This window comes from Mastacembelus armatus, chromosome 21, assembly GCF_900324485.2.
Source record: "Mastacembelus armatus chromosome 21, fMasArm1.2, whole genome shotgun sequence".
NCBI classification, from domain to species: Eukaryota; Metazoa; Chordata; class Actinopteri; order Synbranchiformes; family Mastacembelidae; genus Mastacembelus; species Mastacembelus armatus.
In genome coordinates this window covers 20,124,490-20,151,663 of record NC_046653.1, presented here as the reverse complement: position 1 = coordinate 20,151,663, position 27,174 = coordinate 20,124,490, and the positions used below count along the sequence as shown (strand labels likewise).

The window sequence follows — 27,174 nt, the reverse complement described above, 5'->3', positions numbered from 1 at the left end:
GTTATTAGGTACTTTTCAGGTTTATAAAATATGATAAGCTTAGAAAATGCACATAATTGCTGAAGATTAAATTAGTGGTGTCCAACCTTTTGGACTTATGGCTCCTTAAGAAGATTTGCATCCTCTTTGGAGTCGTTATCACACTAAAGCATTAGCAAGCTAATAATGTCAAATACAGTATCAACCAGATGGGACATTTTAATGCACAATAATTACTTTTACTTTAAAATTTAAAAACATTTTGCTATAAATACTGTAGTGTTTCTATTGTAATATTACACTTGGCGTATTGCTATGGTAGGAGTAATATTTAAAACACAGCAGATATTGTGTAGGCCTACTCTGCAAGTGTCACAGATACTATGATTAAAAATTAAAATGATCAATCCACCCAAAATCATCTATATTTAATCCAACAGTATCATATTCATCTACAAATACAGCTGTTTTAGGTGATTTATTTTTTAGATTTTATTACATAATTTTAAAATAGCTTATAAACTGTGTTTAAAAAAAAAGAAGTAATTTTTAGATGCTTCATGCCCGTGATGTGTTTAAGGAGGGTGTCGGTATGATCCGCTTCTTCTCGGTATTTTCCGTCTGTCTCCGTTCGCGCTTCGTTTATTTCCGGTCAGTGTCGCCATCTGCTTTCTCGTCCTTCTCCAATCTCCGTGTTGTTGTTCCCGGTGACGCGGCGGAGGTGTAGCCTGACGCGGGCTCTTACGTGTCGGCCAGAATAAAAGTGGAGCTCCGGAGGCCCGGGAGTGACGAAGGGAGTCTGTATCGGTAAGGACGAAGCAGTGTCCGGGGCTCAGAGAGACTAGACAAGGCCGTAGAAAGTGTCGGTCTGGTCGGGTTCGGCCCGAAGGAAACAAAGAGATCATGGCGCCGCGGTGTTTTTGTAGCAGGATGGAGGGAGGGGAGGCTGCGGCTGCTGGGGAGAAACGGAGCCGATGTGTGGCTTTGATAGTGAACCAGGAGGGACAGTTTGTGTGTTAGCACATCACAAAATGTGACAGGACCTCAGCGGGTTTAACACGCACAGCTGGCTAGTGAAAACGGTGTAACGCAGAGAGAGTTGTGCTCACAGATTTGCGCTGTTTTCCCCCAGAACGGCGCATTGAAACCGTCACCCGCGATCTTTATTTCTCTAACTTGTTCGACTTAACTTGACGTTTTGGATGTAATAAACATTATTTGAGATTCTACACCTCATGTCACCGCATCGTCGTTAATTATCTTGCTCCTGTTTTCCATTCATTTGATTTGGACAGAAATCGGCCGCTGCAGGCCGTCGAGTTTGGCTGCGGGTTGAGAAACATGAACATGAGGCCCGGAGAAGTAACGCACGTCTTGCATATGTGGGCAGGTGAGGTTTTAGGTGTTGGCTTGTCTCTCGGGGCTGTGGCCCGTGTGCGGTGAGGGGGCGTTGCCCGGCCATGTGGCTCTGCTGTCACACACCGAGCATCCAAGTGATTTTTGAAAAGCAGAGGGAGAAATGTGTAAAGCCAATCATGCGGCGGAGAGAAGCTACGCACAGTGTGAGATCACTGAGCTCAGTGAGATCAACACTCACGCTGCTGAAAGTCACATTGTGGTCATTAGTTTAAAATCATTCACTTCTACACAAGGTTCATAATAAAACAATATTTCAAACTTTCTTTCACTTAAAAAACAAAACAAACAGACCTTTGATTGTGGTGATTGTAAATTAAATGGAGAAATATTCAGATAGCTCTGTATCTTTAAATCCCTCTTTGTCTACATGCAAAGCTTTCTCCTGTTCCTAAGACCTACTAGACCAGATCACTGGGAGGGATACCTCTGTGTCCCCAGAGTCAGCTCTTATCTGCAATTTTTCTTATTCCGCACCCTGGGCTTGGAAATGCTGCCTTAGTATCGAATACTCCAACGCCACATTCAGGGAGCTTTTCTTGAGGAACTGTAAGCTCTCTTGCAAAAGAGGTAATGAGTGTCAAGAGTCTTAAAATAGAAATAGTTCTGCTCTTCACCAGTTTCAGATACCTTCAGATCTGTCTTCAACTTCACAGTATTTTAATTCAAAGTATAGTGTTTAAAATGTATAGCGAAATGGAGGCAACAAGGAATAAATATACATCATGTTTGTTACAACATCCTGTCATAAGTCTGACATTGATGAACCTCACTATGTTTTAGTTTTAGTTGACACTGTCTGAGATGTTGATTCGGTCATTCTGGAGACTGATTTGAGGTGGTGCAACAGTGGACTGACTTTTATTTTGATGTGTGAGTTAATACTGAATACACTGTAGAGTGATATATATATAAAAACAAGTAGAAAATGCACCTTGAAGCTCAAAATGAGGTATTGTGATACTGTGGTCACAGGTTTTTCTGGCACTGAATATTTGTTGATGGTGAGAAGATTTGACTTAAGACAAAAGCCTCCCAGAAACAGAACTGAATTTATAATATCAAGTTGTAGTACAAAACATCCCCATATCATCCACAGACATTGCAATAATCTTTTTTTTTTTTTTTTGCAGAGAGAATAAAGGGTCACCATTCCCAAACCTGGACCATTCCAGTAATAATAAAGGCCATGAGTCTGGGTTTTGGTGTTACAGAGCTAATAGGTTTTCCATTATCTTGTGACAGTTGTCTTAAGGCATATAATAAATTACAACAACCATAATACATGTCAACAATGAACACCACAGACAGAAGTTGTCTTCTTTGTATGGGATTGTTTTTCACCACACGACTGATCAAGAACAGATGTTACTTTGGTATCCACAAGTTCGTACTGAACTGTAACAGTTCTTTTGCCATAGACAGGAAATTGGAAAATTAATAAAATAGAAGTGACACAATTAGTTGACTAATTGAATAGTTAATAGAAAACCAGTCTCAACTATTTCGATAATCTGTTACGTTTCAGTCAGTTTTCATGAAGAAATTGTAAAAAAAAAAAATGTTAATGTGCAACATTGCTGTGAGGTAAAAGCTTCACTTCACCCAATGTAAGCTTTCTTTTCGCTTGTATTTATGGTTCAGTTTAGGTGGTTTCCTGAAGTTGTGGCACATATAATAAACAATTTATGATTATAATTCTCTAGATTTTGTGCTGCAGTTTTAACAGTTTCTCTTCAAATCTTCACTGTCAGCTCAGCCAATGAAGATGGAGTCAGCTGCGGAGGCTCAGCAGGGGGCGGAAACTGCTGTGACTGAGACAGAGAACCAGCAGATCACCCCGGCACAGATCGCTACTCTGGCACAGGTAACACATGATAAAAACACTTTAGGAAGATGCAGTCTGTGCTGCTGTCCAATTGTCTTGTGTTATACTGAGAGGTGTTTCTATTATTTGAATTTTAGGTATCCATGACAACAGGCCATGCCTCAGCAACAGGTCCCACGGTAACGCTGGTTCAGCTTCCTAACGGACAGACGGTTCAGGTCCATGGTGTCATCCAAGCTGCACAGCCGTCTGTTATTCAGTCCCCACAGGTCCAGGCAGTACAGGTAAAAAAGAAAAAAAAACACATACATAGTGCTAGTTTGATGAAGTTATAATATTTCTTTGGTGCCACTTATTTGTTTCAGATCTCCACCATAGCAGAAAGTGAGGATTCTCAGGAGTCCGTAGACAGTGTGACTGACTCTCAGAAACGCAGAGAGATTCTGTCACGGCGCCCCTCGTACAGGTATCGCACAGTAAACTAAACCAATTTTATTTTTTACCACTCACTTACTGGGTGCATTTTTTTTGTAATTCTGCTCCTTATAAGAAAACTCATTAAATGGTGATGGAGATAGTAAAGGTGTTGTACTATTTTACATGAATAAAGATGGAATTTCTGGGTTCATGGTTGTTTGTCCCAACAGGAAAATCCTGAATGATCTGTCATCCGACGCTCCGGCTGTCCCTCGCATCGAGGAGGAAAAGACTGAGGAGGACGCATCTGCTGCCGCTGCCACACCTGCAATCACCACTGTTACTGTTCCCACACCCATCTACCAGACCAGCAGTGGCCAATACAGTAGGTGACGGTAGTCTGTGTCTGAAGTTGGAGATTCATCTAATTCAGACATGGTAGTTGTGACAGGGAATAATTTGTGCAGGTTGCTTCTCAAAATATGATGTGATGCATCATATCTAAAACAGGTGTAAGGTATTAGAGCAGACAAACACATCATGACAAAAGTTTCATTACAATGTGTTTTCATGAATGACTGAAATTTTTACTTATTAGCTTATTGTCCAAACACACAGTTGCAATCACACAGGGTGGAGCCATTCAGCTTGCTAATAACGGTACAGATGGAGTTCAGGGCCTTCAAACTCTCACCATGACTAACGCAGCAGCAGCTGCCCAGCCCGGAGCCACGATCCTCCAGTATGCACAGACCAGCGATGGCCAGCAGATACTGGTTCCCAGTAACCAGGTGGTGGTCCAAGGTGAGAGTGGGAATCCATTATCTTTAGATGTACCTGTTTTATTTTATTTTAGCAGAACATATGTCTGAACTGGGTAATATTTTAGTACTAGCAGCTAATATAAATTATTTTGCTATTGTCAGTAAGGTAAGTAAACAATGACTGTTTTTTTTTTATCAAGAGCTAAAATTAACTTCTGTTGTCTGCCAACCTTTCAGCTGCCTCCGGTGACGTACAGGCCTATCAGATCCGAGCAGCCCCTGCAAGCACCATTGCCCCTGGGGTAGTCATGGCTTCTTCCCCTGCCCTTCCCACCCAGGGTGCCACAGAGGAAGTCACTCGCAAACGGGAAGTCCGTCTCATGAAGAACAGGTATGAAAAAAGGGCAACTTGTCTGTGTTATTTACATATTTGCCCTGAAAAGAGTGCCCCAGATTAAGATTCAGTATGAAAAAACTATTCTAAAACATCCAAAACTCCCCAAAGTTCCCAATTGTGTCTTATCCCTCCTACAGAGAGGCAGCCCGTGAATGTCGCAGGAAGAAGAAGGAGTATGTTAAGTGTCTGGAGAACCGTGTGGCTGTGCTGGAGAACCAAAACAAGACACTAATTGAAGAACTTAAAGCCCTTAAAGACCTTTACTGCCATAAATCTGAGTAGTTCTGTCTGAACACAGAGTGGGGCCAAGTAACATTTCAGTTCCTTTCAAATACTTTAACTGCCTGGACTTCCTGTTTGCACACAGCTTTTTGACAGTCTCCCTAATTCAAATGACCTTTTCAGACTTCAAGTCTAATACATTTAAAATACACAATATTTTTTCAGCATCAATTGACTGAGAACCCCTATGCATACTGATGGTGAAATGCTAACTGATGCAGTATCTACAATTCTGTGCAACACTATTTAAAGGAGAAATCATCTGCTGACAGCGGTTAAAGGTGTTCTTTCACACACCTTTATCTGTGAGCATGCTTCTTTTTGCTGTACCCATATGACCGGTACTCATAACATTAGTTAACAAAACATTGCACCCATCTACTAGAAAAAGTTTGACAAAAGTCCACTGAGACTCAGGAAAAAATATCCTTAAACATTCTCTCAGCAACAAAAGAAACCACCCTGTAGTTTTTTGACCTTCTGAATGATTTATTTTAGTTGTTTTAGCCAGTTTAAACAAACTGGTGAGCCTCCAGACCTGCCTGCCCATTCAGATGTTTTATAATAGTTTATTAGGGTCCTTACTTAAACCTCAAATGTTTTTTAGCTGCATTAAGATTTAACATTTTTAAGAAATCAGCCTCATTAGGACAATAAAGCATAGAGCATTTGTGTTTACTCCCATATGTAAGCAATAATGCCCAACTTATTGTTGGTGAACTGCCATTTAATTACGTTTAAGTCTGCTTTCTAACAGAAGTTAAACTGTGGATCAGATTTTTGTTTTTTGGCATTGATAAGAAAACAATTGCATACACTGAAATTGTGATATAAATAGATATTTTGCCAGCTGTATGCTATATTTTAGAGTGTTCACAACATACTTCATCCTAAAACAATTTACACTGTTAAGACTTGGAACATTTTTGTATCAGTCAAGCTCAGTCAGTTGCAGTTAAAGGCTTTGAGTGAACTGTATATCTCCACTTGATCCCCATCCTGATGTGAACCTACTTTTCAACCATATGGCCACAGGTGTAGGGAATCTCACAACTAATTGGGCACAAGGAAATTATTTTGTTTGTTTTTAAAGATGCTACCAACTGCCGCTAATGAAGGAAGTGGAATTGTGCATGTCAGCAGTGGATTGCCACAGTCTTGTCTGAAAAGGGACTGTATTGTGACATCACATTTTTTAATTCATTCATTGTTTTTCTGCCTTTTCACCACAGATGGTTGACAAAGCTGCTATTGAAATAATTGCCAGACTGAGAAACATTATTGTTTTTTTTTTTTGTTTGTATTTTTTTAGGCAAATCTCAATTTTGATACACATTCAGGTATGTTAATGGTTTATATAATTTAACATATAACATACCTTGTATTGCTTACTTTGTCCCCACATGTCAGCAATTAATTGGGTGAGTAAAAAGTTTCATAACAGATGAGAACAGTGTGTAAAAGGGTAAGAAATGGGATCCGGGTTATATAAAAAAATGCACATTTGGGTAATTCTATCACCAGAGACGTAGATGTTTTCCAAACTTGTGTTAAAGCTAAGCTCAAACATCATGTCATTGTGCCACAGTAAACTTCAGTTTGTCAGCAAAAAATGACCACGATGATCAAAGTTAACAGTTTTCCGTGACATTTCATTCTTTTTTAAGGTATTGTGTCTGTTTTGCAGTGTCTGGTGATTGCAGAGCCATTTTTTAGAATATGTAGCAGAATGGATTCTTTATGAAATACAGAACATACAGTATAGGTTACATTAACAGGAGTTTAACATTAATAATCCTTGAGGACAACATTCGGCATTCTGTTGAAAAGAGATCACCTGTGGATTGGGAGGAGACACATGTACTTATGTCATTTGTTTTTATATTACTGTACATAGATTCTACAGCATGTGTAGACCTCATATTTTTCTGTGTATTTGATATGGCTTGTACGAAAACTACTTTTCATATTTGTAACATATGTCAGTGTAAAATACAAGACAATGTATGTGTGTAATATTCATGTAATCCACCAGGCCTACCACCGTCATGGCAGCTAAGTGTATGAGAAAAGGCCTTTGGAGATGATACGTTTTGGAGTGCTGTACTAAGTGTAGGATTGACAGTGTTTGTAGAGAAGAGCAAGTCTGTTGAGAGCAGTTTGGGGCCCACAATATAAATTAGTTCTGTAATTAATAGTTTTGCTTGGTAGAAAATTGCACAACAAATCCCCAAACCTTTTTATTCTACAATTCATAATTTATAAAGCACAAATTTTTTTTCAGCTAGAGCCCTCTTTACATGTTTTATTATACTTTGCCTTTGTTTTACTACAAAGCTACATAAGATTGTATTACTTATTGACATTTTCTCCATAACTGAATCAGTCCCTATTTCAAGTAGTCATTTTAAGCAGAAACTAACCTGAATCCTCTCTAAACAAGCATCTGATATTTCTGGGGTGAAAGGTGCTCTCTGTGGTTTTGTTACAGAAACTCACAAATCCCTACATTTTTAATATGTGAAGAGTTTGATTTAATTTTTGGTAACTTCTGTTTCTGAATCAATGTTCATTCTTACTCATGGACACAGTGGTTTAAGATCAGCTAATTCATGGCCAACTTAATAGCTTTTTTCTAGAGCTTTCAAATGAATCTCAGCCAGCAAATGGAATTCGCTCTGTTGACATTCAGTGACAAAATATGGAAGTTGATAACAGGTGGTCACATGTGGGTGTGACATAACTCTTTTCTGTTAAAAGGTGTTGTTTTTTGGCGAAAGCTCTTGAAGCTATTAAGTAGACCTTGAGTTGACATTATTTTGACTATAAATGTATGTTTCTCAATTAAGTTTCACAACCTCAGTTCTAGGCTGAGAGGAAATTTGTGGGCATTAATGGTGGCTGGCTAATAACGGTACAGACAATCAGTTTGTTTCTTAAAATGTGTTTTTGTTTCTTTTGTATTGATTTTGAAATAATCATCAGTTCATGGTAGCTCTGCCAGCTTTTATTTTTCTATTTGATATTGTACAGTAAACACTATGTACTTGTACAGAGGATGTAAGGATTGAATCGGCTAAAGAAATCACAGCACAGTGTACTTAAGAGTAATTTAGAAAGCTTTGAATCATCTGTTGACTCACAACACATTACCATGTACTGTAGCTGTACATATCATCCATGTCTCACTCTCCTCCTAAATGTCACAGTGTGGATTTAAATTCATGTAGAGACATAACAATGCAGAAGTAATCTTTTTTTTAAATGCATTTCCAGGGACAAAACAAAGTCTGACAACAGTTTTGGCCTGCCTGATTGTCTTATCTCACAGGAGAGGAAACAGAAAATTTAATATTTGTGCCATTGCAATACCTGAGTTATGGATTAAACCTTTTTAAGTGTATCCTAAAAAAATAATTTCCTGTTGTAATTCACACATCCAGTGCTGGTGCTGAAAAAACTAGTAATAATCATTTTCTGTTGATTTGATAGTGTGCTCAACTTTGTGACGTGATTACACAGTATATTTCCAAATATACAAACTGCATTTTCATTTCTGTGCCAGAGTAGTTTATATCCATGGGCCTCATTGTGCATGAAACGGATTGATATCATGTGTGTAAAAGTATATATAGAGAGAATTTCTAGAACAGTATTAACATTTTTTCTAACTTTTAATGTGACTGGTTTCTATATTGCCACTTTTACAAGTTATCTATTTAAAATGCTATGTATTGTATAGTATCTTGTAGACACAAGGTTGCCAAATTATGCATTACATACTGTTTTTCTCAACATTTTCACATTATGAACTATACCAGCCCATTATTTGAAAGTGCTGTTACTTTGACATTACATTACACTTTTGGAAACACTTGCTATGTCAATAAAACACTCTTGAAGATTGTTATGTACTGTATTGTTAATGAATGATTTATGTTACATTCATGACAGGGCTTTCTTTACAGAGTAACTACTAATTATAGATGTCAGATACAAATATTGTATTCTAGTAAAAGCTGCAGTACTAACCCTGTAAAGTACCTTAAAGCTGCAATTGAGTTAATGTACTGCTCAATGCTACACTTCAGAAGTTACAGTCATCCAAAATGCTGTAACAAAAACATCTGATCAGGAAAGCATCTCAGAATGAACTTTTAACAATAGAAACCATTATACAGATGTCGAAAACATCTGCACCATACGAATAAATGTTAACTAGCAGCCCTGTTCCCAGTCTATCGTACTGCATGAATGAGGAGGGATGCGTTGATTGACAGGATGCAGCGCAACAGAGCGCTGGCTTGAGTTTTCACGGTCAAAAAAGGGTGTGGGTCCGTGACGATACAAAAATAGTAGCCTTGTAAATACATTTCATGGATTTAAATCGCCGCCAACGGACAGCTCCTTCAACCAATGAGCGGCGTCAAAGGGGCACGTTTTGATTTCTCAGCCAATGGGAGTGAAGTAAATTCAAAGTGGGCGTGGCACTAACGTCTCCGTGCCAAGTAGTGCCGTTTGTGAGCTCCGGCAACAGATGGCGGCGGTGGCGGGGAGTCTATCCGGCAAACATTTAATGGGCTGGAGGCACTGATGAATAAGTTCGAACAAGCTTCCTGAGTTGAGTGTTTAATGAAGAACAAGGGGAAAGCCTAGTCAGTCTGGACTAACTGAGAATATTTCACTTCCATTCTTGGATTTTTCTGTTTTTACCTTGGTTTTCTACAGGAGGCCGCAGAAGCCTCGGGCTGGATTTGGCGACAGACTGAGCCGAGTGCAAGAAGACATCTTTGGGATTGTTTGAAAGTCTCATAAACTGTATTTGGCAGAATTTGGCGCTTGGAAGCTGTAACATGGTTATTCTGTAAAGTAGCCCGTGTTTATGCGACAGCAAAAAGTGAAATTCATGTGGAGTAGAAAAAGTTAAGACAAGCTAACGCTAACTAGCTAGCTAGCTAACTTGCTACAATGCTAGTTAGCTTCCCTGCACTGAAACTCTTTCAAGTTGAATGAATGAATTTGTGACCACCTACATCTAACGAACAATTTCTTGTTGTTACTATAATAAAACGCTAATCTGGACAGTGGTTTTCTACGACAGTCTTTTTGGCTACCTTGACTGTTAAGCTACCAAGCCACAGATGGACAGGAATGTCTTTCCTGAGAGTTGGACAGCGGCGATTTAGCACGCTAAGATAGTATTGTGCTAATACAGGCGGCAGCTTGGTAATGCTTATAACGCCAAGGGAAGAAAACTTTAGCTAGAATATTTGCACTACTTGGACTCGGCTGCAATAGTGTTAAGCTAACACCCGAGGTGGGATGGGGAATACGGTGTCATGCTGCGTCTCTCCCGAGTCGAGCCCCAAACTACCATCGAGACAACCGGCGGAGCGGCTGGAAGAGTTCCAGACCAGCACCGAAGTGAGCGAGGATAACACCGTCCCCTACCTGCAGCACATTAGCGACAGAGAGGTCCCTGATGGTAAGTTAGGTGTCGCACATCTCTGATGACTAGATTGATGATTTCGAATTTACTTTTACGTATTTGAGTCTAAGTATTTTGTGTCTTTAAAGGGAGATTCGTATTAATCCAGCCGCCCCCCCCCCCTTGCCCAGCCATTCAAAATTGAATGACAGAATGAGAAAATACATCACAATGCAGACACTTGTCAATACGTATCCTCTTACGTCTGAACACACATTTCTTCGTTGCTGTAACAAAACAACACACACCAACTTCAGCTATTGCGAAGTTGCCAGACTTGTTTCCCCAACCAGTGCCAGTAGCGCAGCGATGATGGCACTCTTTTAGATGTACACTGCATCATATTGATTGTACTGACGTGACTTTACCAAGTCAGATGTAAATAATTAAAAGAACCACCTCAGCCTTTTAGGATCACATTAACCATTGAGCATTTAACAAGATAAACGAGGCATTCATCATTTTACCATCCTGATTTATTTTCATAGTTTTTTTTGTGAGTGGTTTGGGGGGAGAAACTAAATAGAAATGGAGAGCTAATGTCCTAACCAGAGTGAACATTTTTTGACAAGCTTGTATACATGCAAACAAACTGGATCTTGTAATCTATCTGACATGAACTTAGCATCATCATGCCATCTATGACTGAGTTGGTATTTCTTTGTGAAGTATGCCTGATCTAGGTTTTGTACTATCAGTCTTTATGTCGCCACTCCTCGGTGACTCCCAGCCATGCATTCTTCGTTCCATTCATGTTATTGTGGACTGCAGTGTGTGTGTACATTTGGTGAGACCAGCTGTTGGCAGGATCAGAGTCAGAATCAGTCCAGCAGTCCTTCCTGCATTCTTCATGTCTCTTTACTGTCCTCACTTCACTTCGCTGCCATTACCTAATTCTTAGACTTTTATGTAATGTGCTGTTTGGGCAGATTTGGAGGGATAACACAATTCTCCAAGTTGTTCCTGTTTAAATCTGTGCCATCTTTTTTTTTGCACTGTTTTCAGTTTACTGCGCTATCTGTAAAATATCTTAATCTCAGTGTACTTGATCAATGGCTTCCTGTTTTCCCTTCAACGTCATCATTATACATGAGTCAGAGCTAAATAGCTCACTCTCAGTTCCACATAACTGGTCTTCATTGATAGATGGTCATTACAATGTATTTAGATATCCTTTCTGTTTTATCAGACTTGGCTTTAGAGTCTAACCCATCGGACCACGCCCGTGCAAGCACCATCTTCCTTAGCAAATCCCAGACAGATGGTGAGCAATTCTGACATGACACACACACAACAGGCATTAACTGTTTTCCCTAAGATCATCTGAAGCACTAATACACTTATATGAAACACATGATTTACTGTTGAATTTTTAAGGTGGCTATGTTTTCAGGGTTGTGTTTATACTGTACTTCACACTTTAATGTTCATATTTGTTTAATTTTAATCATTGGCACAGTTTTTACATTTGTTGCAATCCTGGCACATCACAAAGTTTCTGGGTCCACACGTCTGTAATATTTAAGTCAATAATAAGTTCCCCAAAATAAAAAATAGGTCTTTTATGTACTGTAATAATTTATAGTTTCTTTATAAGCTGTAGTATGCAGTTCTGTAATATGTATGCTGCAGTAATTTATGTTTCTAGCTTAAGTTTGTTGAACATTTTATTTCTTTACAGTACACGACAAGAGGAAAAGCAACCACATAAATCACATCAGTCACGTAAGTGTAAGGATCTGTTTTGATGGTAAATGTCTTTTGCTTTTTATGGGCTGAGCTGCACTATATTGTCTTTACTGACATCAGGGTGAGTTTACACTGTAGACTTGCCAATGCAGATTTTTAGAAGTCAGTTAGTTTCATAAATCAAATGATGCATGTGGTAGTAGCTATTTTATGTTTGTATTTTTATTTGCCCTTCTTTGTATCAAATCTGAAATATCACAAGTTTTCAATGTTAATCCACAATTGAGTTGCTGTTGGTGTGAAAGAGTGGTAGAGCACAAAATACTAAGGCTCTGTGTGAAAAGAGAATAGTAGAAGGAACCACAAACATATGTCATCATATATGACAACTGATATTTCAATGTTCTGTACGTCACCTACAAGATCTTGCCAATGCTTGTTTTCTGAAAAAAATTTAGACATGACTAGGTCTGAAACTAGTCAAAAGAACCTGAGCCATGAAGATGAACTCCTATCCCACGTTTTGATTGTACTGTCTCTATATCTCAAGGTATCTCCTGGTCCATTGTCAAAGAAATACAGCTCCTGTTCCACAATTTTCATAGATGACAGCACTGTCAGCCAGCCAAACCTCAAAAGCACAATCAAATGGTGAGTGAATTTTACACACACACACACACACACACACACAGATGTACTTCTCAGAGACAATACTGTGTAGTTTCATTTAAAATGAGAAAGTGGTGGTGCATTATAGTGTGATGATCCTATACTTAAATAGATCTTCTTGTGCCCAATTTAGGACATTATTTTAGTGAATCACGTTTCTTCAGGGTTATCTCAATGTGTTTAAATGAAGCCCCCTTGTTGAATGTGTACCACTGTTTTGTTACGCCATTACTCTCTTTCTCACACACACATTTTATACTACTCTCCCATTGAAATCAGGTTCATTGAAGCTCTAAAGCAGAAAATAATGAATATTATTTGTCTTTTTTGTCTCCAGTGTTACATTAGCAATATACTACCACATAAAAAACAGGTACGTTGACTTCGTAATTTGCTCTTTATTATGTAACACGTGGGACGGTATGCATGTGAATTATGTTGACAGATTTGTTTGTTGTTTAGGGACTCAGACAGGTCACTGGACATCTTTGATGAGAAGTTGCACCCCTTATCAGTGAGTATGTAGTTGGAGTTCCCACAAGCCTTGTAACAGTGCCATGACCCAGTATGTATCAGCAAAGCAGAAAGTTTCTTGAAAACAACTTTTAGACACAACCATTTGCTGCACAGAAAGCACACCACACCACAGCGGGTTTGAAAAAAAAACAGCTGTCACAATTGCTTTTCTCAGATGTGTGTCTGTTCATTCCATACAGAGAGAGCCTGTGCCAGATGACTACTCCCGTATAGACCCGGAACACAAACTAATCTACCGCTTTGTCAGAACACTTTTCAGTGCTGCACAGCTGACTGCAGAATGTGCCATTGTTACACTTGTAAGTGGTTTTGTTGGTATTTACAGCTTTAACTTTGCCTACACCAATATATTTGTTTTGCTTACATATGATAAAAGGTTCCACCCTGCCAAGACTGTGGGAATGCAGAATACATCTAGGTTTGTGGGATAAATCCGGTCCAGTTGATACTGATACTGTCTGTTGATACAAACAAAAGGAACGTCATCATTTCTATAGACCTTAAAGAATCCTTTATTGGCTCAGCTGCACTTTCAATGACACTCTTAGCAAACTCTTTATATCTATAAGATAAACGCCATTGTCCTAAAATGCAGGACACAGGATATTACTGAAAATAAATTTGGTAAAGTTCACAGTAAGAATAAGGAATACGAAGTCTTTGTTCATATGATATTATATTAACTAGCCACCAGAGAGCAGTAAAGTCATGCCCAAATAACACAAGGGACCTTAGAGGCGATATAGACTAGATGTAGCCTGTGGTGTTTGATCATCATACAGGCTGTCACTAGAACTAGTCAATATGGCCAAAATATATGGAAGAAAGAGCAATTTTTACAAGACCAAAAGTTCACAGTTTTGGCCTTTCAAATTTTTAGTTTTTTTGTTTTGCAAGGTATATTTGGAGCGCCTGCTGACCTACGCTGAGCTGGATATTTGTCCCTCCAACTGGAAGCGTATTGTACTAGGAGCTATTTTGTTGGCCTCTAAAGTCTGGGATGACCAGGCTGTGTGGAATGTCGACTACTGCCAGATCCTTAAAGACATCACTGTGGAGGACATGTGAGTTCAATGCAAACACACTGACAAATAAACAGGTTGAAGATCAAAAGAGAATTACTTATTTCTGTGGGGACGGGCATTAGTGATAAAATATGTCATAGAACACACACACTTGTTTTGGCTGATGATGTGTTGTTAAGATTTCCTTCTTTTTGATTAGTAGTGAGTTGGTGCTTGAAAAAAAGGTTGTATCAAGTATCATGGGCTCTGTTGAAGGTATGAAACCACAGATACAAGAGACCTTTTCTTGTGCAGGTTCTCTCAACTCATCCTTAGAGTTGAAAGAACCTCAAAGAGCTTTGAGTAGAACCAATCTTCCTTTATGTTGAACAGGAATGAAATGAGGTTGTTCAGTGTCTCATGTGTAGCCCTACTTGAAGGTCCCTTCGAATATATTATTGAGGTGACCCGGTGAAAGGAAACTCCAGACTCAGAACATTGTGTCCCACCTGGCCTGGGAATTTTTGGGAACCCCTGGGAATGTGCTTAGGCAGGAGTACATCCAGACTGCTTTGCTTCCCCTGATTACACCAGCCTTTTTTGCATCATGACTTGATGCACAAATGAGTAATGGCTTTGCTTTGTATTTTCAAGCTTGTGTACTAGTGTTCAGGTAATTTAGGTAATGCATCAATCTAATAAAAATAAGATGTTGACTTTCTGTTTCCTGTGTTGTGGCTGACATTTCAAATTCATCTCTAAATTGAGTTTAGTGTTTGGAATTCAGATATCTTATAGCTCAGACATCTGAAGTATCACTTACTAATAAAAAAAAAAAAAGAAAGATAGATAGAAGCTGTAGAATCCTGGTCGTGTCTTCCACTATAACCCAGTGAAGAGGCCAGGGGGCTGCACTTGGAGCTCCCAGGCCTGATTTCCTGCAATTGCTTTTTTGATCTCTCTCTCTCTCTCTCTTTGTCACATGCACACACACACCTTATACTATTCTCCTGTTGAAATTGTTTTCATTGAAGCTCTAAAACAGAAAATAATAAACACTATTTGTCTTTTTCCACCTTTTTACTCTGTTTCCAGTGTCACATTAGCAATATACTGCCGTGTGTGTGTGCGCACGCATGCTTTTGTGATTTGGAAAGGTGCGTGCACTGCCCACATGTGTGTCCTCTGTCTGTGAGCCCCTATTCCTCTCTGATTCTCTCTCTTTCCTCTTACATGTCTGACCTGCACTCTCTCTGCTCTGTTTTCATTGCTGGATTGAAGTGTCTTTGTGAGCCTGGTCAGATCAGGGTGGAGGGATGCGAGATAGGAAGAAGAGTAAAGAGAAACAGAGAAATGAAGGGGAGGGTCTCAAGTGCTCTCTCTGCTTCTACATAATGGCCCTGGCTCTCGCCCACTCCATTAGTTGCCCTGGGAGACCAGACATCATACACATACACACACTGTCGCTCACTCTCGCCACCTTTGCTGACCAACAAAGCATCCTGGATGCTGTCTCCTTGGTGACCACCTCCCTTAGCTTTTCTCATAGTTGTGATGCTGAAGAGGAAGGATGATGGAGGTTGTATTCTGTAAAAAGACAGGCTGTGATGCTCCAACTGGGTGCTCAGAGATACAGGTCTGATTACCTGCATTACCTGAGATGAGATCTTTGTTGAAGAGATTTGATTCCATCTCCAGAAGCACTTTCCAGACAAACTGATACATGTTTGTAATGATATTTGCCTTCTCTTCCAGCTGCTAACTTTTACGCTTTCTTTAGTAAAATCAAATCTTCTCTTATCAAGTTGTGAATTCTGAACACAAATAAAATGCCAGGCCTTCGACACCCTGTGTCAGACTGTTGCACTCAGTGTGGTTTACTGTGAAAGGAACTGTTTGAATGTTTTGGTGATCTGCAATAACCCTCAGGTTTCTTTTTACCCTCCAGGAATGAGATGGAGCGCCAGTTCCTGGAACTTCTCCAGTTTAATATTAATGTGCCAGCGAGCGTCTATGCCAAGTACTACTTTGATCTGCGGCAGCTGGCTGATGACAACAACCTCAGCTTCCCTCTGGAGCCTCTCAACAACCAGCGTGCCCAGAAACTAGAGGTGAGCCCCCCCCCCCCCCAGTGCATGAGCAGTCTTCCCTTCATTTCTGATCTCCCAGTTTGTCTTGTTAGAATAAATCTGAAATATTTACCTCTCTGATCTGTAGTAAATCTATTGTCTTGTATTTGTGTTGCCACTGACCTTAGATTAGAAGCTGTCTTGGTGGAGATGGTGGCCACTTCAAATTCCCAAGCTAAAAGGAAACATGTTTATTTTATTAGCTTTTTCCATTAGGTGGCTTTATGTGGTGTGACTATGCTGAATTGAACTAGGTCAAGTCTTAATGCATTTTTGATTCTTTAATTTAGACACCTCTGACTATGCAATGGTGTCTTTAGCTTTTCATGAGAATGTCTCAGTAACTGTGTTTGTACATACAGGCCATTTCACGACTATGTGAGGACAAGTACAAGGAACTGAGCCGAGCAGCAATGAGACGATCCCTCAGTGCAGACAACCTGATAGGTATACGACGCTCCAATGCTGTGCTCTCATAAGCCAGACTGCTGCCTTCTGCTCTCTGACTTCCGAAGTCCAGCTAACCCACAGCCAGCCCTGGACAATAATGGCCACCTCACATGATCAACAGCCTCATCGGGCAGGATTCAAACTTGAAATGTTACTTTATGATCTGCCCAAATGGTAATTTGCATTACAGCTATGCCGCATGATTGTCAAATTAAGCTTGAAATTGAGGTGTTTACCTGCAACTCTACCATACAACTATTATTACAAATTCCTTATTTATTTTTAAATTGTTCCCTATTTCCAAGGGACAGTGTTAGGTAGGAAACACTTTGATCCAGCTAATCTTTAAGATATATTCATAAAATGTAATTTTTGAAAAAGTGTTGGAGTGAATCCATGTAGCCTTAAAAAGCTGAGGCTGCTGTTTTTCTGCATTTTGTCACCAAATCCCATGAAAAGAACAAAACCAACAATTTAGTCCATCCTAAGGCCCTGTAGCTTCCCTGTCTATGCCACTGGTTTGTGCTGAAAGAATTTATTGTAGGCCATAGGTCAATATACAGGTCTATTTAATTTAAAAGGCAGTATTTTAAAAAAAATGCTGGTCACTGTAGCTTTTAAGTGTTACTCAAACAGAAGGAAAGAGTGCATTTGTTTGCACTATTTTTAGCCATATGTTAATGTGCATTTGTTCTAGTGAGTATTTCTGGCAGCAAAATAATGTCTGCGTGTTCATGACGATGAAGGAACGTGTCACTTGGTCCAACAGTGTGGCTGTTTGTGTTTATAATAGTGTCTGGATGATAATGGTGCTCTGTGGTGATATACACAGTACCGGATGTTGGCTGTACACAGATTGTATTAGGTGGATCATTGTTGGTTTTCTGTTTTTTTTCCAATGGGATTTGTTAATAAGATAAATTTAAAAAAAAAAAAAAAAAAAAGACATCAACTGACCTACCCTTGTAATAATCATAACACATAGTGTTCCTTCTTGTAAATTGGATTGATTACCAGAAGGTAATGAGGACAGCATAAATCAAACTTCCTTATTGTTAATACCAGTGGTGTTTTATTCTGTTTGAGTAAACTATCTACACATTTGGATTAAGTATATAGCATGTCAGATGAAACTATAAATATTCCACAGGAGTTGTCTGAAGTGAGCAAACCTTCAGTCTGTTGTAGTGTGTCAGGAGTGCCAATCTGGGATCAGTTTCACTTTTCAGGTGGTCAAACGGGACTGATTTTAGGGCCTAGGTCAGCACTGTTACTGCTCGATATGACGGTTAGTTTTACATAATGACGTTATGTAAGTTTGGGTTCACACTGTCCAGCGTCAGTTTTGTGCCCCTCTAATGCTCCCATCCTGACCCTGCCTCAAAGAGCCTATCAACTCATTACTTGTCCCAGGCCCCGACCAGAGCTTTCAAACAAACTACATAGATATTGAGGGGAAAAAAGACTGGTGGATCCTCCCCTCCTTTTTGCTTACTATGTAGGCCACTAGCTGTGAAACTTGTCTTGTTTTTAATTGAAAAACAATTTACAGATGGAGTATTTTAAATAAACACTAATCATGTAACAAAGATATTTTGTGGTAATTGCAAATTGTGTTTTATGTACAATTTGTGACATTTAAGTCAATCAATATGTGTTGTTTGCTGCTGGCCCTGTTACATTTGGAGGGGCAACTTTTTTTGGCCATGTTCTTTCATATGACTGATGTAACAGGATCCAGAAGGCTGACCAGCTCCGCTGAACAGTTTCCTGGATGAATTGAAATTGGTAACTAAAGAGGCTATTATCTTTTTATTATTATATAATAGGATTCAACTCCTGTGTATACAGTATATAATCACTGTGGTACCTGTGCTGATAAATGATTCTGGTACATCCTCAGTGTAATGATGTATACTGAGAGTCACTATTACTTTGCCCACTGTCACCGGTTGTATGATACTGTTTATACTTTGGTGTATCTCTCTTAAATATGTATGTTTTCATTAGGTCACTATAGGTAGTGTTGTAAATCCATGCACAGGAATTCTGTGTGGCCATTTTAGATTTTGTTTAATATTTCATCAGTGTAATGAAGTAGGAGAGAAGAGAGAACCAAAAGCTGAATTATTTCTGTGGTGACGATGATTCATGAGTGTCCAGAGTTGAAAGTTACTGGTCATTACTGAGTAAACAGTAACTGAAGGTTTGAAACTATGAATATTTTTCTGCGCTGTGTTCTGATTTATAAGACAGCTGTCAGGCAGCAGTTTTAGATGGAGTCCCGTGCAACGAGCGTCTCACCACAAGTGTGTTGTCAAGTGCCCAGGGAACAGCATCACATTGATGGAAATCAGGAACCGGAGTGAGTATGACTCTTCAATTTTAAAAATACCTTTTTTTTTTTTTTTTTTTCCAATTCTCTTTAGTGCTCTGAAGTGGCCAAATTGTATTGAATTAGTTTCCATCCATTTGGTTTGTTTTCACATACAGTGAGTTATGCCAGCTATACAGACACTCTGATTTATGAGACATGCACCAAATATCAAGATCAACTCAATTTTAATTCCACAATATGAATCAGAATCTACATCAGTTTGATCTTTTGACAAAGTCCATGAGTGTAAAAGCAGACAAATGTCAAGCAAACAAAACAAATGCACAGACTAAAAGTTTTTGTCACTCCCATTTATCATCACTCGTACGTTTACTCACACAAATCAGACTAATAAATTAAAGATATTATCTAGCATGTTGACACACGGTAGTCAAAAAACAACACAACTGACCAACAGTATTAAATGAAAATATTACAAAACATCACAGCAGGAAGGGAGGGAACACGTAAGTGAACTTCAATGTTATCATTTTCAGTTTTAAATTGAGGTTGTTTTTTTTTTTTGTTTTTTTTTTTTTTTGAACACACAATGTGAACTGAAAGGAGAGGAGGTTCCTTCAGTTTATATTGTCCAGACCTCTAAAAACAGATGATTCATGAGACCACAGATCTTTAGTTTGTGTAGCTTTGTTGTCACGTATAATTTACTTATGAAAGAGAAATTGTAATAAATTGAATACAGTTAGTTCTGATGAAAATGAACGTCTTTCAAAAAATGATTTAACCTCAACTCAGTCCCAATACAATAACATTGCTGATTTATTTTTTGGTCTTTAAACCATCAGAAAATGTTCGAAAACCATTTTGGCAGAGGTTTTGTTCTTTCCAATTGAGTCAAAAGCTTAGATATTTAAAAAAAAAAAAAGCTAAGGAAGTAGTGTCTTACGTTTGAGAAGGTAGAGCTAGACATTTTTGGCATTTTTTCTTGGAATTATTTTACAGCTTTTGCTTATTATTTTTCTGACTAATAGTTTCAAATTTTTGCATGAACATGACTATTCCAATTTTACCAAATGCTTTTAGATGTTTTGACAGAAGATATTTTTCAGCAGAGGGTGTGTGGTCCGATGTTCATCTGTCCTCGAGTAAGTTCTTGATAAGAGCAGCTCCATTGTGAGCCAGCAGATGGGAGTAAAGGCCAAGGTCTGCCTCATCCTGCAGCTTTAACCGGATCACTACGTATCTGTTCACAAAACATGGACTGAACTATTTCATGTTTCAGAAACTTCAACTGTGATGTGACCTAATAACAGAGCTAAGACTGAGAGAGCTTTTGTTTTATTCTAGATGACTTCCAAGTCTGAGAAAACCTCAACAAAGACAATTTGTCAGCACAGTTTTGGTTTGTACAAAACACACCAGATATCAAACACTCACATGACACAGCACATTTATATACAGGTTTTTACAATTCAGATCAGATCATGTGTTTCTCTGGGGTCTTACACTTGTGGTATTGGCATTAGTTGCTTAGAAACTAAACAATCACACTATACATCTAATCTTTTTTACAGCACATTTATACATTATATACATAAATAAATATGTTTTTCTCTCTCAGTGCACAGGGTAGGCAGATAGGAAGAAGCATCTGCAAGTCCTTTATACATCTATGTAACTATCATTTTCTCAGGAAATGTCAGATCTGGTCAAATGTTTCAGCTCTGCTGCTTAGAAAAGTAGAAAGTTGTTGGAGTCTGTTTTCATTGAAGGCTTCTTACAAGCTGACATTCAAAGCACAATGACACAGAAGCACACGGCCCTGCATGTTTGTCCACACTGATGTTCTGTGTTGGGGTGCTTTGTTTCTGAGTGTCTCCACAGGCAACTGTACTGCGGATGCTGAACGAAGCAGAGTTCTTTGTAATCATTTTACTGTGCTGGACAGTTCATATATGGGACAGAGCAGCTTTATGGTAGAGCCCTGAGGTCAGCCCAGTCCCTGTATGTCCAGTTAAAGCAGTACTGGCCTCACTGTACATGGACGGTGGAGCAGTGGCTTTCTGCGGCCAGCAGGGGCAACATTGAGCCACAAACCTCCTCCAGGACTCCAAGGTTTTTCCTGACCAAATCCAGACTCCTGAGGTGATGCCAACCACTAAGCACATGAAGTACTTGAGCATGAAGACGGCATAGTCTGGTCCTTGCCCTGAGCGTTGGCGCTCAGACATGCAGGAGCAGGCCAAGGCTCTCTCCCATTCGGGCCGGTAGTGCTGCTCATAGACGAGGCAGGCCACCACGATGGTGGCAGGGACAGTATACAGCACTGTAAAGAGTCCAATGCGTATCATCAGGCGCTCCAGCTTGTCCGTCTTGGTGCCACCTTGTTTGATGATGCTCCTAATGCGGAAGAGAGAAACAAAACCAGCAAGTAGGAAAAGTGAACCGGTGAAGAGGTAAACCACGAGTGGTGCAAGTACAAATCCCCTCAGATTCTCCAGACTCTGGTTCCCCACATAGCAGATTCCAGCCACAGGGTCCCCGTCCACAGAGCTGAGAGCCAGGACCACAATGGTTTTAACACTGGGAATGAGCCAGGCAGCCAGGTGGAAATACTGGGAGTATCCTGCGATGGCCTCGCTGCCCCACTTCATACCAGCAGCCAGAAACCAGGTGAATGACAGTACGACCCACCAGATGGAGCTGGCCATGCCAAAGAAGTACACCAACAAAAAGACGAGCGTGCAGAGAGCGGGGCCAGTGGTGTCATAGAGGATATGCATCTGGTCGCTACCAACACTGCTGCTGGCGCCACATGCCACTCGCTCGTGACCTGCCACCAGGCGGATGATGTAACCTAAAGAGACAAAGAGGTAGCAGGCAGCCAGGAAGATGATGGGCCTCTCTGGGTATTTAAAGCGCTCCATGTCAATGAGAAAGGTGGCAACGGTGGTTAAGGTGGAGATGAAGCACAGCACCGACCAGAGTCCCACCCAGAAACTGGTGAAGGCGCGTTCGTCGGCTGAGAAGTAGGGTTGGTGGCAGGGTTGGGCACAGTTGGGCAGGGGCCCAGTCTGGACCCGGCCGTACAGAGTGTGGGACTCCCTCTTGATGGGCACCAGGGGCTCTCGGCATCGGCACTCCCTGTCGCACTGCGGGGGGCTGGGTGGTCTGGTCCGGCCTTTAGGGGTGGGCTTGGGAAACAGGGGAGCCAGGGTGGTGGTCTCACTGCTGTTCTGGTCCATGCACAGGATCTCGTCACCCAGCTGGGGCAGCTGCTCACAGCTCATCCTCTCTGGCCACTCAAAGCCGTACTGGCTCATCAGTGGGGAGCAGCCTCTTTTGGCCCGTTCACAAACAGAGCGACAGGGAGGCAGGGGTTTGCGGTAGTCCGGCAGGCAGATTGGGGTGTACATGCTGCACAAAAAGAATAGCAGGTCTGGAGAGCAGCGGATCCGGACCAGAGGCCAGAACTGGTGCACCTCCAGCCCCACCTCCTCTTGGGTGTCATGGTTGAACTGATTGGGCATGTAGGTCAGGTTGTAGCCGATACCTCTGCACATAGGCACAGTTATGGGCTCACAGACCAGGTCCTTGGAGGCTCCTAAAGTGAGACCAAGACACCAGAACAGCATCAGCAGCAGCAGCAGCACCATGGGGGGCCGTAGGAGCAAGGGGTTGCACAGATCGTGCCTCACCGCAGATGCCATGTAGAAAATAAGTTTTAATAGATGGAGTATTATTTAGAAAGAGAAGTAATAAAAGAAAACGAAGAGGGCGTCCTTTAATTCATGAGTTCATCTGAGAAAACTGGATGAAAAGTTTCTCCTCCTGGATTCAACCAGAATCAGTCTCATTCTGCTCGAAGAGAAAAGCACCTTAAGGCTCTTAATGATTAAAACAAGGCCTTTTGAACTCCACGGTAAATCCAGTTTGTCCATAAAGGTCCACAGAGACTCTGCTGTCAATCATTCACCAGAGCTCCGGCAATCATTACGGAGAAAGTTCATCTCCGGTGGTCACGTTCCAATAAATTTAACAACCCGGTGACATTTTTACCAGCCCTGCTTTTCCCGACAGGTCGCAAGCGCCAGAAAAAGAAGCATGATGAGACTCACAGTCGTTAAAAGATGTTCAGGAAAAAAGTGAGAAAACAAAAATCACAATTTAAGTGTTGAAAGTGAACAAATTGAAAGTCTGCAGTCTCTGGTCCCGGAGCCGGACGCGTAAGATCCACTTGGCGACTTTTGACGGGTCCGGTTTATTCCTTCAGTGACATGAAAATCGCTTTTCAGGCACAATACTTTTTAGTTCCAAAGTCTCACAAGTGTCCTCTCTGCTGCCTCTGCAGAGGAACACAAACTAAAATAAGATAATAATCCGAAGGTCAAAAACTTATCCGGTGTTATCAAGTACAGCAGCTCGCGGCTGCAGCCTTCACTGAGCCCCAGGACGGAATAAAGTCCGTCTGAAGCTGCAGCAGCTCCTCATCACAGAGGCGCAGCTGCGTTCAGGGGCTGTCGGAAAAAATGTTGCAACATGAGAAGTGATTCAGAAGTAAGAGCCTGTAAACCAGGATCAGACAAACACCCAAGTTGTTAAAATAAAGTCTAAAATAACAGCCTTTAATTTAGTGCAGTAAGAAAATATGCATCTACTGATCCACTTTGATTTATTTAGTAAATGAGTAGCCTACATTTATTTATTGTTAATGCACAAATTTGAGGTAGTTGAATGTTTCTTTTTAAGTTTCTCTCGTTTTATGTTATACAGTTTTTCAAGTACAATTTAAGCAGCTTCTCAATTAAGATTTTTTGACAAATCATTTTTTACAAATTGACTAATAATTGAATTTGTATTTTTAACACTAGTTTTCAGATTAATTTACGTTCTATAGTTAAAGTCTATCTCAGCCATCTATAACATTACATGCTGCTTGTAGGTTTAAATGTAAAACATTTTGATTCTCACTCAGGTGCTGAATGCAGGAGGTATTTGGCATTATCTAGATTTTTGGCTTCTCCTCTCAACTCTATAATTTTTCTCGACTTCTGGTCTTGAGTGTAGCCCTAAAACCTCAGTCCTAATCTGGGTTTCTCATTTGTTAGTGAATCCCCCCCAGGTTGAATTCTTGAAAATATGGACTTCCTGAGTAGTTTCTTTCCCCTTGATTCTGCAGCTCACTGAAGCCTGATGCCTCTGTAACTGCTTTGGAGTATTTGTGGTGAACGTCTCCCGCCAACAGCACCTGAATGCATCAGTTGTGTTTATGACTTCCTGCATTAGGAGGTAGGAGTTTACTAGGAGAGCTTCAAATAATGAATCAGGTCTTTCCTGGGTACACCCAGACCAAATGACCCTCTACCCCCCACCACCACACACACACACATTTTTTTTTTTTTTAAAAATTGACAATACTGTTAAAATCAGTAGTAATTCATCCTGTTTTTCATAATCTCATATTCATAGAATGTGTTTTACACTTTTGGTTTATTTTTCATTTCCTGCTCATTGTTTGTTTTGTGCTGTAATACTTCAGACTGTTGGTCTCAATTCATTTTGTTTAGTCCTTTTGTCTGAATTCCTATTGCTACCAGAGACCACTTCAGATATTCATCCTCAGATTGGTCCTTTTAATATTACAATACAGCCCCAGTTGTAGGTGGGGAGGAATATTAATGTCTCCTTATAAACATTCAGCCATTTCCCACATTGGACAAAGCTCACAATGCTCTCCAGGGACAAAGGTCTCAGAGGGTGTGTTTGTGTGTGTGTGCTCAACATATCAGCCAAGACAAGCCTTTCTCGGCCTGATTTACCTTTACTCAGGTTACTTTGATAAATAAAAGCAAACAGCAAGGATTTCATTTGTAAAGCCTGGATGGCATCACTCTCTCATGTGTACACAAATACACACAGACACACACACACATATGTGATTACCTGTTGTGATTTTCCCAGGTGCCAGACTTGTTTGAGTAAGACTTAAACGAGAACACAAGGAGACGTGATCTGAATCACCGGCTACTCAGGTAACTATGGGATACACACACACACACACACACACACACAAAGAATTGACCTTTTGTGAGGACCCTCATTGAGATTATAACATATATAGTCCTTTGTCTGAGCCATCTATTTGAACCTAAACCATGAGGTCAAGCCTTAACCATCAAACAGCCAATTGAAGATCAGAATATAATTAAATTAGTCTCAAAAATCTCCTTAAAAGGTAAAAATGAGCTGATGTCTATGACACATCAACCTATTCATTGTAAGAATTAAGTCTTAAGATGTTTTGACAATAATAATGTATCTGATTATTGTGAAAAGTCTGAAAGGTGCGTGTAATGATGAACCTACAGAGACATGTCAGCTCAGCCTGAACTTTCAGCTTGTTTCACTCTGTCACGACAACTTTACTGTTTTTGCCCACGTTCCCAGTCTCATAAGTAGTTAAACAAAAATACATTTGATCAGTTTTAAAGACATATCTGTCCGTGTCGATGCTGATCTCAAATTAAACCTCGTCTCTTCAAACAACTGTGTGTAACTGCTGTGGAAATACCTGAGTGTTTCAAACATGAACTTGTTAATGATGAAGGTGGTTATCTGGTGCTGTAGTTTGAAAAGTTTCCATTGATGCTATTGTTGTTGTTTTTTTTTAACAGAAACTTTTTGTCTGAATCACAGTAACTGTTTCATGAAAGGAGCAAGATCCAAAACCTTTCAGATCCTCCCCGCAACTCTGCAAGAGGTCAGTGTTTATTTCTGGAATCTGTTTCAGTCTAAAATGTATATTATATTACACGTCTGTGTGTGTTTATTAGTAATTCACCCTCTTTGCTCAGTACAGTTAACATGTTAGTGGAAAGTATTTGTGTACACTGTCCCCGTCAGTCTGCTCAGCTGTAATATAACAGACTGGTTTCTCCAGCAAACATCTACAGTGAGTGTTTAATGCATGAAAATCTAGCTTTAGAAACCTTCGTTTGCATGCATGACTATCAGATTATTATTACATTGTCTTCAAATGTCATACTATAAAATGTATTTTGGATTTTGCAGTATTAGGTGTCAACACTTTCTTTAAACAATCTGGCTCCTACAGTAAGTGTGAGAGCTGCAGTGTATATGCATATATGCATTTGTTTTAAGGGTAAAATGTCCCTTGAAATTCCAAATTGTTAGGGAGCACAAAAACGAAACTACTGTCTATTGGGAATGAAATCTGTTCCTCTGTGGTTTTCCTTCTCACCCTGTGAGCTCATACAGGTGTCTGCACAGACCCTCTGTACACACACACACAGTTGTGTTTCACTCACTTCAGAGGACATCACATAGACTTATATTCATTTTCTGGACACTGACTAACCACATTTTGCCTAATCTTAGCCTAACCCTAACCTAGTCTTAGCCTTAGCCTAACCCTAACCTAGTCTTAGCCTAACCCTAACCTAATCGTCACCACTGTCATGACTGTTCCCAACAAGACGCCCCCAAAATGTGACTGTGCAAACAGATGTATGTCTCCAACATGAGTAATAGTAGTCACGATTAACACACACACAGACACACACAGACTTCACTCTCTGCTGATAACACAGTGACAATTGTTTAATTCAAACTGATTAAATCACTCATTAATCATGTAGTGTTATCAGTTCTATTTGGATTTTAGTTTATTGTTTGGAGTTTTATATTATATATGTAATAATGAACTGTATGCTATTCCTATTCCATGCTGGCATCATTCTGTCCATTGATTTAAAGGCCAATTAGTG

The 27,174-nt window shown here is 40.0% G+C and overlaps 3 protein-coding genes across 3 annotated transcripts; 2 read left to right on the top strand and 1 right to left on the bottom strand.

The window, feature by feature from the left end:
• Window positions 1-640: 640 nt before the first annotated feature.
• creb1b (cAMP responsive element binding protein 1b) lies at window positions 641-8,982 on the top strand. The gene is made up of 9 exons (XM_026295989.1): window positions 641-786; window positions 1,275-1,369; window positions 3,150-3,262; window positions 3,361-3,507; window positions 3,589-3,689; window positions 3,871-4,025; window positions 4,259-4,444; window positions 4,642-4,795; window positions 4,939-8,982. The coding sequence occupies exons 2-9, from the start codon at window positions 1,321-1,323 to the stop codon at window positions 5,081-5,083; spliced, it is 1,050 nt and encodes a 349-aa protein (XP_026151774.1). The 5' UTR covers window positions 641-786; window positions 1,275-1,320; the 3' UTR covers window positions 5,084-8,982.
• Window positions 8,983-9,606: 624 nt separating this feature from the next.
• On the top strand, window positions 9,607-18,640 carry ccnyl1 (cyclin Y-like 1). The gene is made up of 10 exons (XM_026296081.1): window positions 9,607-10,568; window positions 11,761-11,835; window positions 12,253-12,296; window positions 12,811-12,911; window positions 13,267-13,302; window positions 13,392-13,443; window positions 13,646-13,765; window positions 14,364-14,530; window positions 16,419-16,581; window positions 16,962-18,640. The coding sequence occupies exons 1-10, from the start codon at window positions 10,406-10,408 to the stop codon at window positions 17,076-17,078; spliced, it is 1,038 nt and encodes a 345-aa protein (XP_026151866.1). The 5' UTR covers window positions 9,607-10,405; the 3' UTR covers window positions 17,079-18,640.
• Window positions 18,641-19,727: 1,087 nt separating this feature from the next.
• Window positions 19,728-23,828, bottom strand: fzd5 (frizzled class receptor 5). Its single transcript, XM_026296407.1, has one exon. The coding sequence runs from the start codon at window positions 23,095-23,097 to the stop codon at window positions 21,337-21,339; it is 1,761 nt and encodes a 586-aa protein (XP_026152192.1). The 5' UTR covers window positions 23,098-23,828; the 3' UTR covers window positions 19,728-21,336.
• Window positions 23,829-27,174: the final 3,346 nt, after the last annotated feature.

Coding starts and splice junctions, on each gene's coding strand:
- ccnyl1 (XM_026296081.1), top strand. CDS start 10,406: ATGGGGAATACGGTGTCATGCTGCGTCTCTCCCGAGTCGAGCCCCAAA. Junction 12,297..12,810: donor ACATAAATCACATCAGTCAC/GTAAGTGTAAGG, acceptor CTATATCTCAAG/GTATCTCCTGGTCCATTGTC. Junction 14,531..16,418: donor GACATCACTGTGGAGGACAT/GTGAGTTCAATG, acceptor TTTACCCTCCAG/GAATGAGATGGAGCGCCAGT.
- creb1b (XM_026295989.1), top strand. CDS start 1,321: ATGAACATGAGGCCCGGAGAAGTAACGCACGTCTTGCATATGTGGGCA. Junction 3,508..3,588: donor CACAGGTCCAGGCAGTACAG/GTAAAAAAGAAA, acceptor TATTTGTTTCAG/ATCTCCACCATAGCAGAAAG. Junction 3,690..3,870: donor TCACGGCGCCCCTCGTACAG/GTATCGCACAGT, acceptor TTGTCCCAACAG/GAAAATCCTGAATGATCTGT.
- fzd5 (XM_026296407.1), bottom strand. CDS start 23,097: ATGGCATCTGCGGTGAGGCACGATCTGTGCAACCCCTTGCTCCTACGG.